The 16,390-nt window shown below is 43.3% G+C and overlaps 1 protein-coding gene across 1 annotated transcript in view; it reads right to left on the reverse strand.

Annotated features, from left to right (window-relative positions):
* Window positions 1-6,401: 6,401 nt before the first annotated feature.
* Window positions 6,402-16,390, reverse strand: part of LOC147435033 (putative small nuclear ribonucleoprotein G) — a 32,287-nt gene continuing 22,298 nt past the window's right edge. Inside the window, exon 4 of the mRNA XM_086491390.1 lies at window positions 6,402-6,798. Coding sequence (XP_086347516.1) covers window positions 6,733-6,798 — 66 coding nt within the window. The 3' untranslated portion in view covers window positions 6,402-6,732. The remainder of the gene's footprint in view (window positions 6,799-16,390) is intronic.

Below are 16,390 nucleotides of genomic sequence, written 5' to 3' on the forward strand. Positions count from 1 at the left end.
TAACAGGGGGGAGAGAGAGAGAGAGATTATCCTTAAAGGTCATATTGACCTGTGGGACCAAGTACCACATGTAAATTGCTTGAAGACTATGGATATAAGGGTGGCCACTAACAAGTTGAATCCATGAGGTGGCTAGGAGAGAAAGGTATGTAGGCCATGGTATGGGCTAAAATGTGGGTAAAGCAAGTTTGATGTGATCAAAAGCTGAGCACTCATGTAGGGTATGATGGTCGCACTCTCAAATAGTTAAGGGATATAATTCGCGTACAAAAAGGGACTCTCCTGTAGTGCCTCAATGCTCTATCTCACATTTAAGGGAGTGGGAGCTAAGCCAAATGGCTGCTATGGTATAAAAGATGGGTAAGGGAAAGCATGTGAATGGTTGAATACAGTCTTCTCTTTCAAAGAATAACGTGCATGTGTACTCCATGTGTGTGTATGTGTGTGTGTGTGTGTGTGTGTGTGTGTGTGTGTGTGTGTGTGTGTGTGTGTGTGTGTGTGTTTTGCAGCACGCTCTTTCTTTTAGCATGATGCCTAAAACTCTTGTAAAGAGAAACGATTGAGTGAACTTTTTTGCTTTCATTGCCCTCACATTTTAAGGTGCCAATGGTGCCCAGATGTACACAAACAAACAATATGCGCCTTACATGCTAGCTAGATTGAGTGCAATCCAGCCTATAAATTTTGAAATTTATCCACATATAGAGACAAAGTTGCTATAGCCATGCAATCACCCCCAGGTCACACACCCATCATGAATATTGCCTTTGAGAAGCAAACGACACATTGCTCACCAAATCAGTTGTGCATACCAATGGCAAAGTTTCTTCTACTACTATGTGGTGTAATGTTGGCATGTTGGTTCATGGCTGGTACATGCATCCTAAGTGCCAACAAATAGAAATTGATGATTTAGTTGAATGTGATGCCCCAAATGCAAGACCAAAACTACACGAGAGAAGCAGGCTCCAAGCACCGTCATAAGGGGAAATCCCCGCGAGCAGAGGCTTCAAGCTCAAGGCCTTAAGGCTCCAAAGCCTCCAAATCCAGCAAGTAGAAGGAGATCGGCAAAAGCCAAGTTGCTCAACAACACTAAATTCGAAGCAAAGGCAAAGACATAAGTAAAAACTTTCTTTTGGTGAAAGGTGCTTCACAAAAGAAGAGTAGAGTCAAAAATTCTTCCCTAGCAAAAAGCCCGTTATGAAATGTGCGCAACATTTGTATCCAAAAGCACCATGTACACGGGTTCTAGACTTTTCCTATATATTATGTATATGGTAAGACCGCCCATAATCATGAGCACACACGTGATGAGCACTACATTTGACATGTTTGTGTGCATTATAACACTAGCCATGAAGGCAACATCCTCAACGAATCGGACCAATGAAAGACAACAACATCAAGATATGGTAAAGACAACAACAACAAAGTACAGCAAGTTTTGCAGATTTTTCCGGGGGAGAAAATCCTCCAAAACAAACAACAACACAATAACCACATAAATCTTTGTGCACTCAGTTGTGTGTCGCTCTCATTTGTGTTAAGGAAGCTTTGTGTGTCTACCCTTGTGTTTGGAAGATTGTGATTACCCTTTTGTGCCGAGGGAGGCTTGTGTGTATGTCTACACCTTGATGTCTTGTGTGCCTATACCCTTTGTGTCTAGGGAGGCAGATTTGTCTGTGTGTGTGTGTGTGTGTGTGTGTGTGTGTGTGTGTGTGTGTGTTTTGGAATATTAATCTATATACTTTATTCACAATTTGGACAATAAATTCAAAAAGAGATATGACAAAGATTAATAAAAGTGATTGCATACATAATTTTTATTAAAAAAAACTATGTAAATGTGAAATGAAATTTGGAAATTGTATTACATCTAAGAAATAAAAATGTAGTAACAGCAGTAGAAGAAGTATCCCCGCCAAAAATTGTTCGAAAAGCACTTGAATTCTAAGATAAAAGAAGTCGGAACCTTACTTGCAACCATCATGCAAACAAAAAAATCATTAGTATTTTTGTTTAGTCATGGAATGCACGTATAGAACGGACCCGACAGTTGTCATCCATGTCCCTTTTATCCATGCATTCAGAACTGTTCAAATTTCTATTTAGTGCTCTATTTACTTATGATAGCAAGGTTAATTTACTCTAACCCAATTAAAACTTGATAGAGAGGATTCTTAAAGCACTGAAAAAGCATAAAAAAGTAAATGTTTTTCCCTCATAATTTAGTCAAGTATAGGTAAGAAATGTCATATCCCTCTATTAATAGAAAAACTCAAGTGCACCATATTGTCTAGCAGAGTTATAAAAATTTGTCTATAACCACATAAAAGTTACTTTAACAACTACTTTTGAAGAGTTACATTAAAAAGACATTCTTAGGGTCTTGTTTTATTTATGCAACGTTATTTTTAGAAGAAAGGATGTATATATATTTTTTACTCTTTATGTAAAGTAAAAAAATTGTTAGTATATAGTTTATCCTTTGTCAAACTAGTTGTTATGACCGTAGGTAAGCAAGAAAAAACAAAAAACTACTATGTATTTTATGTCAAACAACATTAAATACATCCCAAATTAGTGTAATTTGAATATACTTAAGTTGATTAACTTACTTTCTAAGTTCTGAGAAGAACAAAAAATTAATGTGAAAAATATATATTTGTCCACCTGATTAGAGGAGGAAGAAATCACGGCCTCGGCATCCATCCTTTTATCCACCATGATAGCCAACGTAAAATGTATATTGCTTGCCGCAAAACTGTGTCCCCACCAACAATTTTGCTATGTTCTGAACAGCACGATGTATATACTATTAGTTGAGTCAACTGTATAATAAGTAAGTTGAGTAGGAAAAAAAGCTAGCTTTAAAATAATAATAATAATTTTAAAAAAAACTACTGCTTCTAAGTATCGAGAGTTATGAAGGCTTATTGCTTGTGTGAAAGGGTTTATACAGAAGCTGCTTGTGCAAGAAATTATGCAAGTCAACTGTGTGTATTAAGGCTCAACTACAAGCGACCTTGACCCATAGTGTGTAAAGAGAATGCATTCAACATAGCAAGTGTAGTAGGCGTTATTGAAAGCCCAATATATAGCCGAACTGTGTGTCTCTACATGAGAGAGAGAGAGAGAGAGAAAAGTAAAACGACAAGGGTCGTTTCATTTGTAGTTTACTTTGCAGCCGGTAGAGACAAGCAATCCCCTGCAAGCCGTTTCTTTCTACAGGTTGCTAACCTACAGGATCCTGTAAGTTGTACTCGATGCAAATTGTGATTTAAGTTCTATATTTCAGACTTAGCGCAAGCAATAGAATGAAATATATATATATATATATATATATTGTGGTGTGTGGTCGTGCAGGTAGAGTCCGACCACCTAGTGTGGTCGGACATGTTATGGTTGTAACTACCTCTCAAGTTAATATAAGGAGCTGCTCTCGGATGCAAGAGGCAAGCCTAGTTTGGTCCTAATCCCGTGTACACCACATTGGTGGAGGAGACGGGCACAACTTCTTGGTAGTTACACTAGCTTCTTGGCTTTTTGGTAGTGATGGCGTTGCTCCTCTCCCATGACCCTGGCTAGGCTATGGGCAGAATCTTGTTGCCTCTGCTCGCTTCTGCTCCCGCCATCACCAATGAAAGACCTCTAGTGTGTGAGACCCCATCGGCAAGGAATCCCCCTTCTGCTCGTATTATGCGCCATCGATTCTGTTGAGCCTTTGCAGCACCGAGCCAAGTCATCATTTACTCTAGCTACTCGTAGCTTCTTTCCTTCAAATCTGTCACGCTACAGCTTTATGTTGCCTCCAAGTCCTCTGCTTTTGATTAACATCCCTATTCAATTACCCCTGTTGCGCAGAAGAAAGGAAAGAAGCTTGTTGTCACTGCTGTCAAGAAGGATTCCCCTGCTCCTAAGAAGCAGCCGTAGGTCGAGCAGGAGGAAGTTGTCGTGAAAGAGGCGGAAGAGAAAAAGCCAAACGATGCCGCTGCTACTCAAGAAGCATGTGAAGCTGTTGCGTCCGCCCCCGATGACGCGGGCAAAGATGCAATTGTAGAAGCAGCGTCCAAGGACGAGGAAACCCCCTCAGTTGAGCTTGACACCTCTAAGGCCAAGGACCAGGTGGCTATTGTGGAAGAAGCCAAACCTGATCAGGAGGATGCTGTTGCAGACGATTTGGAAGGAGACGAAACATTAGATGTTGATGAAGTTGAGGAAGTTGAAGAAGTGGAAGAAGTCGAAGAAGTGGATGAGGAGAAATTCAATCTTAAAGCTGGACTAATTTTTCCTGCTGCTTCCCTTTGCCAAGGAGTTGCTAACTGGTTATCATGCCTTGATTTTCGTCAATGTTTCGTACAACAATGTACTGTCAAAGTCCGCTATGCATCCCACTCTCTTGGGATATTATGATGTCTTGGTTTGCGGATGCTTTTCAGTTGTTCTTGTTTTCAACATGCTCGAATCGTAGAGAGTTGCTGCAGCTTTGTTGCAGAGGTGCCCGACCTTCTAGTCTTGCTGGTCATGAAGCAGTGCTACAATCGTGAAGCTCAAGCTTTCATTATGTGTTTAGTGATAGTCTTTTCATCTTTAGTTCATGTCGCAATTTAGTTTTTGTTGAATGACCATTATCATCACACCAAACTCCTTCGGGAAGGGATGTATGTCGCGAAAAATTTATTTTGTTAGGATTTAGTCCTTAGTCGTTCCTCGTCTTGTCCATTACATTGGGATAGCGACCTAATGTTTGCATAAGTGAGATGTATGAGTTCCGTGCCTTGACGATGATCGGCATGATGTCGAGTCTAGCCCCCAAGTTCAGTTTCTAGCCCCTAAGCCATTGTATGATCACTCCCCCCGGATGAGGCGTTGGAGTTGATCCCTTCCTGTCGAGTCCATTCTCAGCCCAAATTGTAAAAAAGATGTCCATCTTTTTTCTCCCTAAGGGGGGAGGTGTGGTGTGTGATCGTGCAGGTAGAGTCCGGCCACCTAGTGTGGTCGGACATGTTATGGTTGTAACTACCTCTCAAGTTAATATAAGGAGCTGCTCTCGGATGCAAGAGGCAAGCCTAGTTTGGTCCTAATCCCGTGTACACCACAATATGGCAAGTATTGGTTCCCACTGTGTATCAGCTTAATATAGTGTCCTTTAATATTTCAAAAATGGCCAATGCAGTTAAGGGGAAAGGGAGAAATTTCGCCCCCAAATTAGTGCTTTATCAAAAATTTCCTTTTGGTAATTTCAAGAAAAAGAACTTAGAATGTTTGTTAAAAACTGGTACGAAGTTGCGAACTCTAGATTTGTAGTTTATGGCGAGGCTTTATATCCTATGAGGACTTTCCTTTGTAATAAAAAGAAGTGTGTGTTTGTTCTTTTTTTAAATCGGGTTTTTATCTGAGTTTCATTTTAAGTAAAACTCCTAAGAGAGGTAGTATCCTTCCTATTTGTTAGAAAGCTCCATAAACATTAAATTTTGTCTGACTATGCTGTGTGCGTATATGTCCACGTTCAAAGATCATAGCAAAATATGGTCGTACTATAGTTTATTTGTCGTTGACTACAGTGTGTGTGTGTGTGTGTATGCACGTGCGCACACTTGAGAGAGAGAGAGAGAGAGAGAGAGAGACGATGTAGACTTACTCTAATGGAACTGATTATGCATTGTGAAATGAGATTATAAATGTAGGCATAGACACGCACTCTCCATGCTTCCCAAATGGCTCAAAAATACACTCACATGATGCTTATACTCTCTAGATTTGAGGAGGTTCACACACATCTTACTCAATCATATGATACACACTTGCTATTTCTAGAAGAGAATTGTTTATTTTTTGATGCAAAAATGGCCCTCAAAATTTTCTACAATTTAACCCATGCTCAAATAAGCCTCTTAACGATCTAATTGCGACAAAAATTTAATACAATCCTGGCATCTGCCACTGTAGGAGCCCAAGCAATTCTTGTCCACAAGACTTGTGCTAAAAATGAGCTAATATACGATAAATACAAATGCTATAAGAGCAAAAATATGATTCGACCTTAGAATGAAACAATGAGACAAAAGAAAATTGATTGAACTTAATCCCTTTTAGAAGCACTCGGTCAATATTTATAGATAAGGCCAAAAAAATCACGCTTAGTCAAAATTCAGGCCCAAGAGTCGGATTCAAGGGGCCTGGACCGCATGGGTAGTTTCTGACATGTTAAGGGCAAAAGGTAAACAGAATCTCATAACCATGGACAGCAATATTTCAGCATGTGTCCGACTAAGAATGCCACCATTTGAAGCCTTTTTACACAGATTGCAGCCCATAATATGTGGAATGAGTGAAAGTGAGAAACAATTCACTAAGAACACAAATTCGTTGCCATCGCAATTGTGAATCGAGAGCAGGAATGTAAAAACCTTATTTTTGTTTAATAGCAGTGCATTTTTTAGTACAACTCACTTTATACCAGATGTAAGTAAGTATTACCAGTACAAAAGCTTCTTGTTAGGATTTATCATTACAACAATTAAAAGTCGCGACTATTGTTTTTAGCAATAATCAGAAGATACCAGCAGACTAATTCCACACTGCATCGAACAGGAAATTTAAATTTTTGTGTCCAAAGAGAACCTGTTCTAAGCTTTCGAAACTTAAAAGAGTGCATGCATGCACTCACTGCCTATGGCATCTCCTGTTACATGTCATCAGCATAGTTTCCAAAACTTGAAAACTTCTAAATTAAGCTCCTGGTCTATTCACAGGTTCCAAAGCTTCAATCATCACAACACTGTTGCCCCTAATCACCTGCATTAAGACATAAACACGAATAGAGACGTAAATTCATGCACATACTAAAATTTGTATGATACCACACCGCCCCCAAAACACAAACACACACCATATGCATGACATTTAATATTTAGGCAGAGGAATGGACAAGAAATAACATTTGCATATGATTTCAAATCTTAATGAATGACACCCTGCAAGTCTTGAGAAAAGGCAGACATTGCTGGCTTGCTCAGAACTACCATTTCACGGTGAGTGTGAAGCAAGATTCATTGTATATGACAAATTCAGAACTTTCATCCGATCAGATATTTGTGATACAAATGTCCGCCTCATTTTAAACTTCGTTTCGGAGCTCAAAGAAAGAGAAACACACGTTTCGTTTACATGTACCTATAATTATACATTGAATATACATACAAATTTATCTGTCAAGACATTGAATATACATAATCTAGATGTGCGTGCGGGTCAAAAAATATATCGATTTTTTGAGGCAGCCTTTGTAAATGGCTTAAAAAATCCCCAAACGGGTGGTTTGAGGTCAACTAGTCAAAAGGGGGCTTAAAAAAGAACTCATTTTGCCCGTTTCGCCGAAAAGTTTTGGCCGTTTTGGGGTTTTGGAGGGCCGAAACGCGTTTTTATGTCACTAAGACCATCACTACTAACGATGCCCAACTGAAAGAGAAATGGCCAAGTGGACAAGAAAAAAGGAGGAACTAAACCTAAACAAACTTCAGAGCACTGGTCGTGGGCCAAAAAACCTAAATATCGAAGGCTTGACCTTTGGAAGTGGCATGCTGACGTGGTAGGCTGTACGGAATTGCAGACGAGGTAGGCTGTAAGGATTTTCGTATAATGCGTTACTGATGCTGACATGGCAAGTTGTACAGCATGGCGGAGTTCAACACCCAGAAGCACTAGCCCCAAAGTGAAACCGACCCGTAGGGCGGTAGGCGTTGGCTTTCACCCGAAATTCTTTACTTTAAGCACACACACAGAGCACTTTGCAAAGGAGACCTGTAACGAGAATTAACACTTAATCACACACACGGCTCGGAAGCTAGAATGCTCCGAGCAGACGCCAACAACCTGTAGGCCCCAAAATTGGCGCCCCTTTCGGTATTTCTTTATTCTTTATGAGGGTAAATTACAAGGTAAGGTCATGGGAATCCTTCACGTGTATCCACCTAGATACCATTTGATTTGGCCAAATTTCGGCAACATAACAACCCCAAAACTTGCGCGAAACCAATTCCCCTGCTGGAACTCGCTTGCACTGTCGTATACCCTCTAATTCCTGTCCAAAAACAGTAAATTCAGCACGCTGTATTTACTGGTTTTTGCCCTGTTTTCAGCCCCAAACAGTCCCCTAACTGTCCTCTGCCAGTGGGGCATGATTCCCAATGATCCTGGCGTCCGTATGGCTGAAAAACAGTAAATATACAGCGCATACACAGAGCTGATTTTGCACCTGTACGGTGAGGTTATGACCCTCACCAGTGCCTGCTTTGGAGCAGCAGCTAGCTACCCCTGTTCCTGCTCAAGGAGGCTCTTGCCTCAGCACAAAAGCATGAACCCACACAACTGTACATCAGTCAAATGATTAGCCCTCTTGTGGGGCATCACATAACTACACGTAGGGGAGAGAGAGAGCAGTGTGTAGTGTGCAGGGCATCACTCCTAGCACCACACTGTACATGAGAGGGAAAGGAAGCACTCCATAGCTCTTAACCTGTGACAAAAGCTGAAATGAGGCCTCTCCCAGCATAAAATTCAGCGCCACTTCTTCTGCAAGAGGAAAGTGCATGAAAATTCGACACTTGGCGCATTTACAAGCATTTGCCCGTTTCGGGTTCGCCGCTTAAAAATATCCTGACCGGTTGCCCAGTTGACTTCACGGCAGAGTTATAAAATGTTCCCCTAGTCATACCGGAGGTAATGACGCGAACACATTTCACGGCCCAAAATAGCAGTTCCCTAAATTTTAGGAGATGCTTCCGTTGGGCTCCCACTGGTCTTCTGACCATCTATCCTCATTGGGACCGCATCCAAAAGTGCAATGTGGCCCAACTGTCGGATACTTTTTGTTGGTAGTCCCACCTTGACTTTACGCCTTAATTGAGTTCACTTCCTAGTATCCACCAACTTGCTAAGTGCGACGGGGGGACCTATATGATCTTGCTCTGAGCCTAAACATCCTCTTACCATACGAATTCCAGTGCCGACCACTTCCCGTCTGCGGGTGAATCTACCGTTCACATTGGCCATACAATGTCCGACCGTTTGCTACTTCAAAAAGAGGGTCTTAAACAAATAAAATAAACCCCATTGGAAAGAAACCAACAACCAAGGTTAGCAGTTGCCACATCTCTGTGACATGGTTAATAACTGCCACGTCTTCGTGACATACCCCCCTCTTGAAATCGCAAACGTCCTCGATTGCATTCCATAAATACACGCCACTGATGATCTTGTGCTATCAACACTCTTTTATCATCGCATGTATCCGCAAGAAAGGTCGTAACATACATAGATACAAATGACTTAATGAGGCCTTCATACTTTTGCCATTTCTATCTATGGCACTGAATTCATATGTACATTTGATGTACTAGCTCTATCATTACCCCTCCTTTGCACACGTTGGGTTGGGGCATAAGTAGGCTGTAACCCAAAGGCTTCAAGGTAAAGCTGCAATACATTTGGTGACTCTGACAATCCATGCTCTTCCATCCACTTTGCATCCATAGGCGGATAGTTCTTGAACTTCACCAAATAGCGTCTTGCAACTTGTCCTTTAACTTTTCTGTCCTTATGTGCCAAAACTTGCTCAGGTACCAGGATCTCATCAAGTTCCTCAACTTCTGGCTGATCCTCAACTGGCATATCTTCTGGCACATCACCCACGAAGGGTCTTAGAAGACTCACGTGAAACGCATTATGAATCTTCCACGCATCAGGCAATTTCAGCCTGTAAGCCACATCGTTGATCTTGTCAAGCACTTGAAAAGGCCCATAGTAACGCATGCTGAGCTTAGGAAACAACCGTTCCTTGCCCTTCATCTTCTTTAACCTTGCGTTTTCGAACCTTAAGAGAACCCAATCACCAGGTGATAGTAGCAATTCACGACGGTGACGATCAACAGCCTTTTTTTGTTTTGCCTAAGTCTTCTCCAAGGCAACTTTAATCTTCTTATACATCTCATCCATGTTCTCAACATATCGATCTGCCTCAAAGATCTTGTCCTTTGTGTGCAAAATGGGAGGAACCTTTTTGCCGCCTTCAACAATTTCAAAAGGTGCTTTGCCAGTAGACGAATGCACCGTATTATTGTACGCATACTCAAGCATAGGCAAATACTGTTCCCACTTGCCCTTATTATCTGACACATAGCATTTCAGCAGATCTAAGACAGTAGAATTGGCCTCTTCTGACTGTCCATCAGTTTGTGGATGAAACGAAGACGAGAACTTCAGCGTAGTACCCATGTTCTCAAACAATCCTCTCCAGAACAAACTGGTCATGCGAGGATCACGATCACTGATAATCGATTGTGGCATACCATGGTACTTAAACACATTGTACATGAATAAGCGTGCCATCTGATCAGATTTTATCTTCTTCCTGACAGGGATAAAATGGGCCTGCTTGCTGAACCTGCAGATAATGGTCCATATACCATCATTCCCTGTTGGTGTCCTTGGAAGATCAAAGATAAAGTCCATAGCAATGCTTTCCCATGGCTTATCCGGAATCGGCAGTGGTTGTAACAACCCTGGTGCCTTTTGCCTGTCAAACTTGACCTTTTGGCAAACTATGCATGCTCGCACAAAGGCATCCACATCTCTCCTCAAGGTAGGCCAATAGAAGAACGTCTCTACCGCTTTAACTGTTGCATCAATGCCACGATGCCCTGTATACAATGGGACATGACTCTCTTCCATGACCTTATGTCGCAGTGGCCTAGTGACACAAAGTCTGCCGTGCATCATCATAAAACCATCTCTAAGGAGGTAGTGCTCGTGATGTTGCCCCTCTTGTAACTGTTCAAAGATCCTTGCAAAATCTTCATCAGCAGTATACTGTTCCTTCATGTCATCTAACTCATGATGATAAGGAATTGACACAGCTGAAATTTGTGGCTTTCTTGATCAGCCACAACATTCTTCTTGCCTTCCACATGCATAATCTGGAAGTGGAACATGGAAAGAATGTTTGCCCATCGCATATGCTTTTCGGATAACTTTGATTGTGTCAAGAAGTATCGCAAGGTCTGATGATCTATTTGGACAACAAAATCAGCACCTAAGAGGTAGTGCTTCCAACTAGAAAGCGCATGAATCACGGCCAAGAGCTCTTTCTCATAGACTTGCATAGTCCTCTCTAGCCCTTGCAAAATTCGGCTTTCATAGGCTACTACCCGTCCATCTTGCATTAGCATTGCTCCGATGCTACTGCCACACGCGTCACACTGGACCACAAATGACTTCCTGAGATCTGGCAAAACAATAACTGGATTTGAAGTCAACTTTTCCTTTAAGAGACTAAAAGCTGAAATCTCTTTTTGGGTCCATCTGAAAGTGACCTCTTTCTTTTGCAATGCGTGAAGAGGCCATGCTATCTCTGCAAAATTTCTGATAAACCTTCTATAGTAGGAACACAATCCCAAGAAGCTTCTGACATCGTGCACAGTCTTCAAGTCTGGCCATGTCTTGATAGCTTCGACCTTTGCGGGATCCATTCTAACACCATCCTTTGGGACTATGTGGCCCAGAAAGTGGATCTCTTCAAGGAAGAATTCACTTTTCTTAGGATTGACAAGTAACCTGTGACTGCGCAGCTCTTCGAACACAATGGTCAAGTGACGCCTATGCTCCTCTTCATTCTTCGAATACACAATCATGTCATCGAAGAATGTTCCAACAAACTGTTGATGCAAGCGAAAAATCCGGTCCATCATTCTGTTGAACGTGGCAGGAGCATTTGTTAGCCCAAACGGCATCACTAGAAACTCATAAAGACCAAATGTCGTTCTAAACGCAGTCTTGTGTACATCCTCTGGGCTTATACGAATCTGATGGTACCCACTCTTAAGGTCTATCCTGCTGAAAATTGCAGCACCCTCTAAACGATCGAGAATATCATCAATGCGAGGAATAGGAAACCTATTCTTGATGGTATTCTTATTCAACGCACAGTAATCAATACACATGCGCCATGAGCCATCCTTCTTCTGCACTAGGAGCACTGGGGAGCAAAAAGGTGAAGAACTAGGCTGGATAAGCCCCTTCTCTAATAACTCCTCAATTTGGCCCATAATCTCTTTCTGTTGCGCCGCACTAACCCTGTAGGGAGGGTTATTTGGTGGGCTACAACCTGGCACCAAATCTATCCGATGGTCCTCAGGTCTCTCTGGCGGCAATTGCGACGGTAATGAATCAGAAAAACAGTCACTAAACTTTTGCAAAAATGCTGACCTTTCTTTATCTAACACAGATAAATTTGACTGATCCCTATCTGAGACATCACGTGCAAAAATCAAGTACACAGAAAGATGATTCTTTATTACAGAAGTGATAGCAGAAGCAGATACAATAGGGACTGACTCTCCTTTAAGCTTTACATCCAAGATGTGAGTTTTGCCCCTATGCTGTACAGTGATCTTTTTGTTGTAGGCATCCAAGACTCCATGCACTCGGAACATCCACGGGATCCCCAACAAGGCGTCACAACCTTCCAGCGGCATGATGTAAAACTCTTCAGTGTCCACATACGACTGAATATGCAGACGCAGTTTTCCAATGATGGGAGTAACACACTCTGAGTGCCAGGACATGCCAACCCTGCCTCTTTGGTGTACCCCATCTCTTCAGCTCTGATGCCCAGCTTCATAGCTAACTCTGGTGAGATAAAGTTGGCTTTGGCACCTGGATCAAAGAAGATGAGTGCCGTCTGATCCCTAACTTTACCCCATGCCCTGCATAACTCACTGGCATCTGTGCTGGGCCTGTCACCCACCATGTCTGGCACTAAACCTACCGTGGGTTTAGGCTTCTTGCCTTTCTGGTCTTCTTTATCCTCTAAGTCAACTGGCCTTTTCCTTTGTGGACAATTGATAGAAATATGACCAGGCTGCTCACATATAAAGCATTTGTTCTCAGCCATTAGGACCTTCTTTTCCTCGAGCAACTTGCGCACAAAAGGCTTCCTTTTCTGTTTCTTTGCCTGCGCTCCAGAAGTCCCGGCTGAATCCTTGTCTTTGGTGGCCTTTTCTGACCCCTGTGACGCATCAGGAGCCGTCTTCACAAAGGGCTTCTTCGCTGAATTTTTCTTTTGCTGCCCTCCTTTATCACTGCTCGGAAATCCACTGTCCTCTCCTTTCAACAGGGCAAGACCAGTGTTCGCAACTTCCATGAGCTGAGTAAGGGTAGCCACTCTGTTCTTTGTACAGTAATCACGAAGCCCTTTAGGCAGCCCACAACAATACTTCTCTATCTGCTCTGTCAGTGGCACAAATATGTAGGAGGTCACTAAGAGTAACGCTTTACAAAACCTCCTATTGTACTTCAGCAAGCTCTTGCACGAAGCTGAAGTAAGCTCGTGCCAATCTGTCAGGACATCGGCTTCAAATTCATTTGATAGCCAAGCAGATGCAAACATTTGCTTGAAGTAAACCCAAGTGGCGGGTGCCTGTCCTTGCATTAACAATGTCGTCCACCATGTGAGCGCATTGTCCTTTAAGAAAGTGGCAGCTTTCTTGACCTTCGAGGCCTCTGTAAAATTCCCTCCCGCATAAGCTGTATCAAACTGCTGGAGGAAAGTGAGGGCCTTTGTCTTGTCCTCGAAACCACTGAAGGTACTGAACTTTACTGCTGCACCACCTTCTTTGTAAGCCTTCGGCTTCTCTAGTACCCCCAAGTTGTCATACGGAATGGTTTGCAACATGGGCATTGTACTAGGCATGATCGGCACGCCTTGGCCATTCACATTTTGCGTAAGAGGTGCGATATCTGGCTGCTGTCCAGAAAAACCAGCCATGCCAAAATGACCCTGTGGCACCCCAAACTGGCCCTGGTTGCCGTGGAAACCTTGCCGCATGCCGATAGTACCATACATGGGGTTTGGCATGATGCCTTGCATACCCCCAAACACTGTTCCTGGCATGTACGGCTGACTTCCAGACGCATAACCAGCCATACTTTGGAACATTGATCCACCCCCGAAATACCCAGGATGTACCGTGGGTGGTGGAAAAACTGAGTGCATAGCCTGGTATCCAGCTCCCTGTCCATTCAAGACAGCATGCTGGCTCTGAAAGGTGGCGGGCTGAACTAGCATAACCTGTGGAATAGGCGTTCTAGCCACCTGTTCAAGCACGGGAGGAACCTGCTTTGGAGCCCCCGACTCCGCAACATGCGAGTGTTCCCTTTCCTCCTGCGCCTCGTGAAGTACCTGGGCTTGAGCTTCAACAAGCTCCGTACGCGACGTAGGTTGCCTATTTTGATGTTGCACTGGTGGCGCTTGCAAGAATTCCATAAACCTCGGATTCTGCACCAACTGCGAAAAGACATTCACCGCGGCAACTAACTGAGTCTTAAACGCATCATCCTCAAGTTGCCCTGTCATGAAGCCCTGTACTACTGGAGGGACATTCACGTTGACAGGAGGTACAGACTGACGTGGCCGTGAGCTCTCGCCAATCTCAAAAACCATAGGAATCTCCTGCCTGTCCTTTGGAGAGGAACCCTCTTCCATAATTCCCTTCCCCTTGTCGGCCATAGCGTAATCCCCGCGTTCTTGCACTGTGTGTCTTTACCCTGAACAATCCAGGCTCACTCTTTGAGGAAAAAGTGATTGATATCCCGGCAATGGAACCATGAAACCGGCCCGTAGGGCGGTAGGCGTTGGCTTTTACCCGAAATTCTTTACTTTAAGCACACACACAGAGCACTTTGCAAAGGAGACCTGTAACGAGAATTAACACTTAATCACACACACGGCTCAGAAGCTAGAATGCTCCGAGCAGACGCCGACAACCTGTAAGCCCCAAAATTGGCGCCCCTTTCGGTATTTCTTTATTCTTTATGAGGGTAAATTACAAGGTAAGGTCCTGGGAATCCTTCACGTGTATCCACCTAGATACCATTTGATTTGGCCAAATTTCGGTAGCATAACAACCCCAAAACTTGCGCGAAACCAATTCCCCTGCTGGAACTCGCTTGCACTGTCGTATACCCTCTGATTCCTGTCCAAAAACAGTAAATTCAGCAAGCTGTATTTATTGGTTTTTGCCCTGTTTTCAGCCCCAAACAGTCCCCTAACTGTCCTCTGCCAGTGGGGCACGATTCCCAATGATCCTGGCGTCCGTATGGCTGAAAAACAGTAAATATACAGCACATACATAGCGCTGATTTTGCACCTGTATGGTGAGGTTATGACCCTCACCAGTGCCTGCTTTGGAGCAGCAGCTAGCTACCCCTGTTCCTGCTCAAGGAGGCTCTTGCCTCAGCACAAAAGCATGAACCCACACAACTGTACATCAGTCAAATGATTAGCCCTCTTGTGGGGCATCACATAACTGCACGTAGGGGGGAGAGAGAGCAGTGTGTAGTGTGCAGGGCATCACTCCTAGCACCACACTGTACATGAGAGGGAAAGGAAGCACTCCATAGCTCTTAACCTGTGACAAAAGCTGAAATGAGGCCTCTCCCAGCATAAAATTCAGCGCCACTTCTTCTGCAAGAGGAAAGTGCATGAAAATTCGACACTTGGCGCATTTACAAGCATTTGCCCGTTTCGGGTTCGCCGCTTAAAAATATCCTGACCGGTTGCCCAGTTGACTTCACGGCAGAGTTATAAAATGTTCCCCTAGTCATACCGGAGGTAATGACGCGAACACATTTCACGGCCCAAAATAGCAGTTCCCTAAATTTTAGGAGATGCTTCCGTTGGGCTCCCACTGGTCTTCTGACCATCTATCCTCATTGGGACCGCATCCAAAAGTGCAATGTGGCCCAACTGTCGGATACTTTTTGTTGGTAGTCCCACCTTGGACTTTACGCCTTAATTGAGTTCACTTCCTAGTATCCACCAACTTGCTAAGTGCGACGGGGGGACCTATATGATCTTGCTCTGAGCCTAGACATCCTCTTACCATACGAATTCCAGTGCCGACCACTTCCCGTCTGCGGGTGAATCTACCGTTCACATTGGCCATACAATGTTTGACCGTTTGCTACTTCAAAAAGAGGGTCTTAAACAAATAAAATAAACCCCATTGGAAAGAAACCAACAACCAAGGTTAGCAGTTGCCACATCTCTGTGACATGGTTAATAACTGCCACGTCCTCGTGACACAAAGACAAGCGCCTTCTTTATTATTGCTCACAACAAAAGTACAACTCCCGAAGGTCCTCTGCTCGCAGACTCTGCGTCCAAATGCTCTGCAGAGTGAGAGGCCCAAGTGCTCTTTTAAACTTACAAGGGATGCCCAAAAGCAAAGCCCGATAAGCATTAGGTTCAAAAGCACTTCATCCAAAAGCAATTGCTCTCAAAAGCATCTCGTAACAATGCCATGCGACCCACCCAAAAAAAAATTTAAAA

This window comes from Adiantum capillus-veneris, chromosome 19, assembly GCF_014529385.1.
Source record: "Adiantum capillus-veneris isolate H3 chromosome 19, ASM1452938v2, whole genome shotgun sequence".
NCBI classification, from domain to species: Eukaryota; Viridiplantae; Streptophyta; class Polypodiopsida; order Polypodiales; family Pteridaceae; genus Adiantum; species Adiantum capillus-veneris.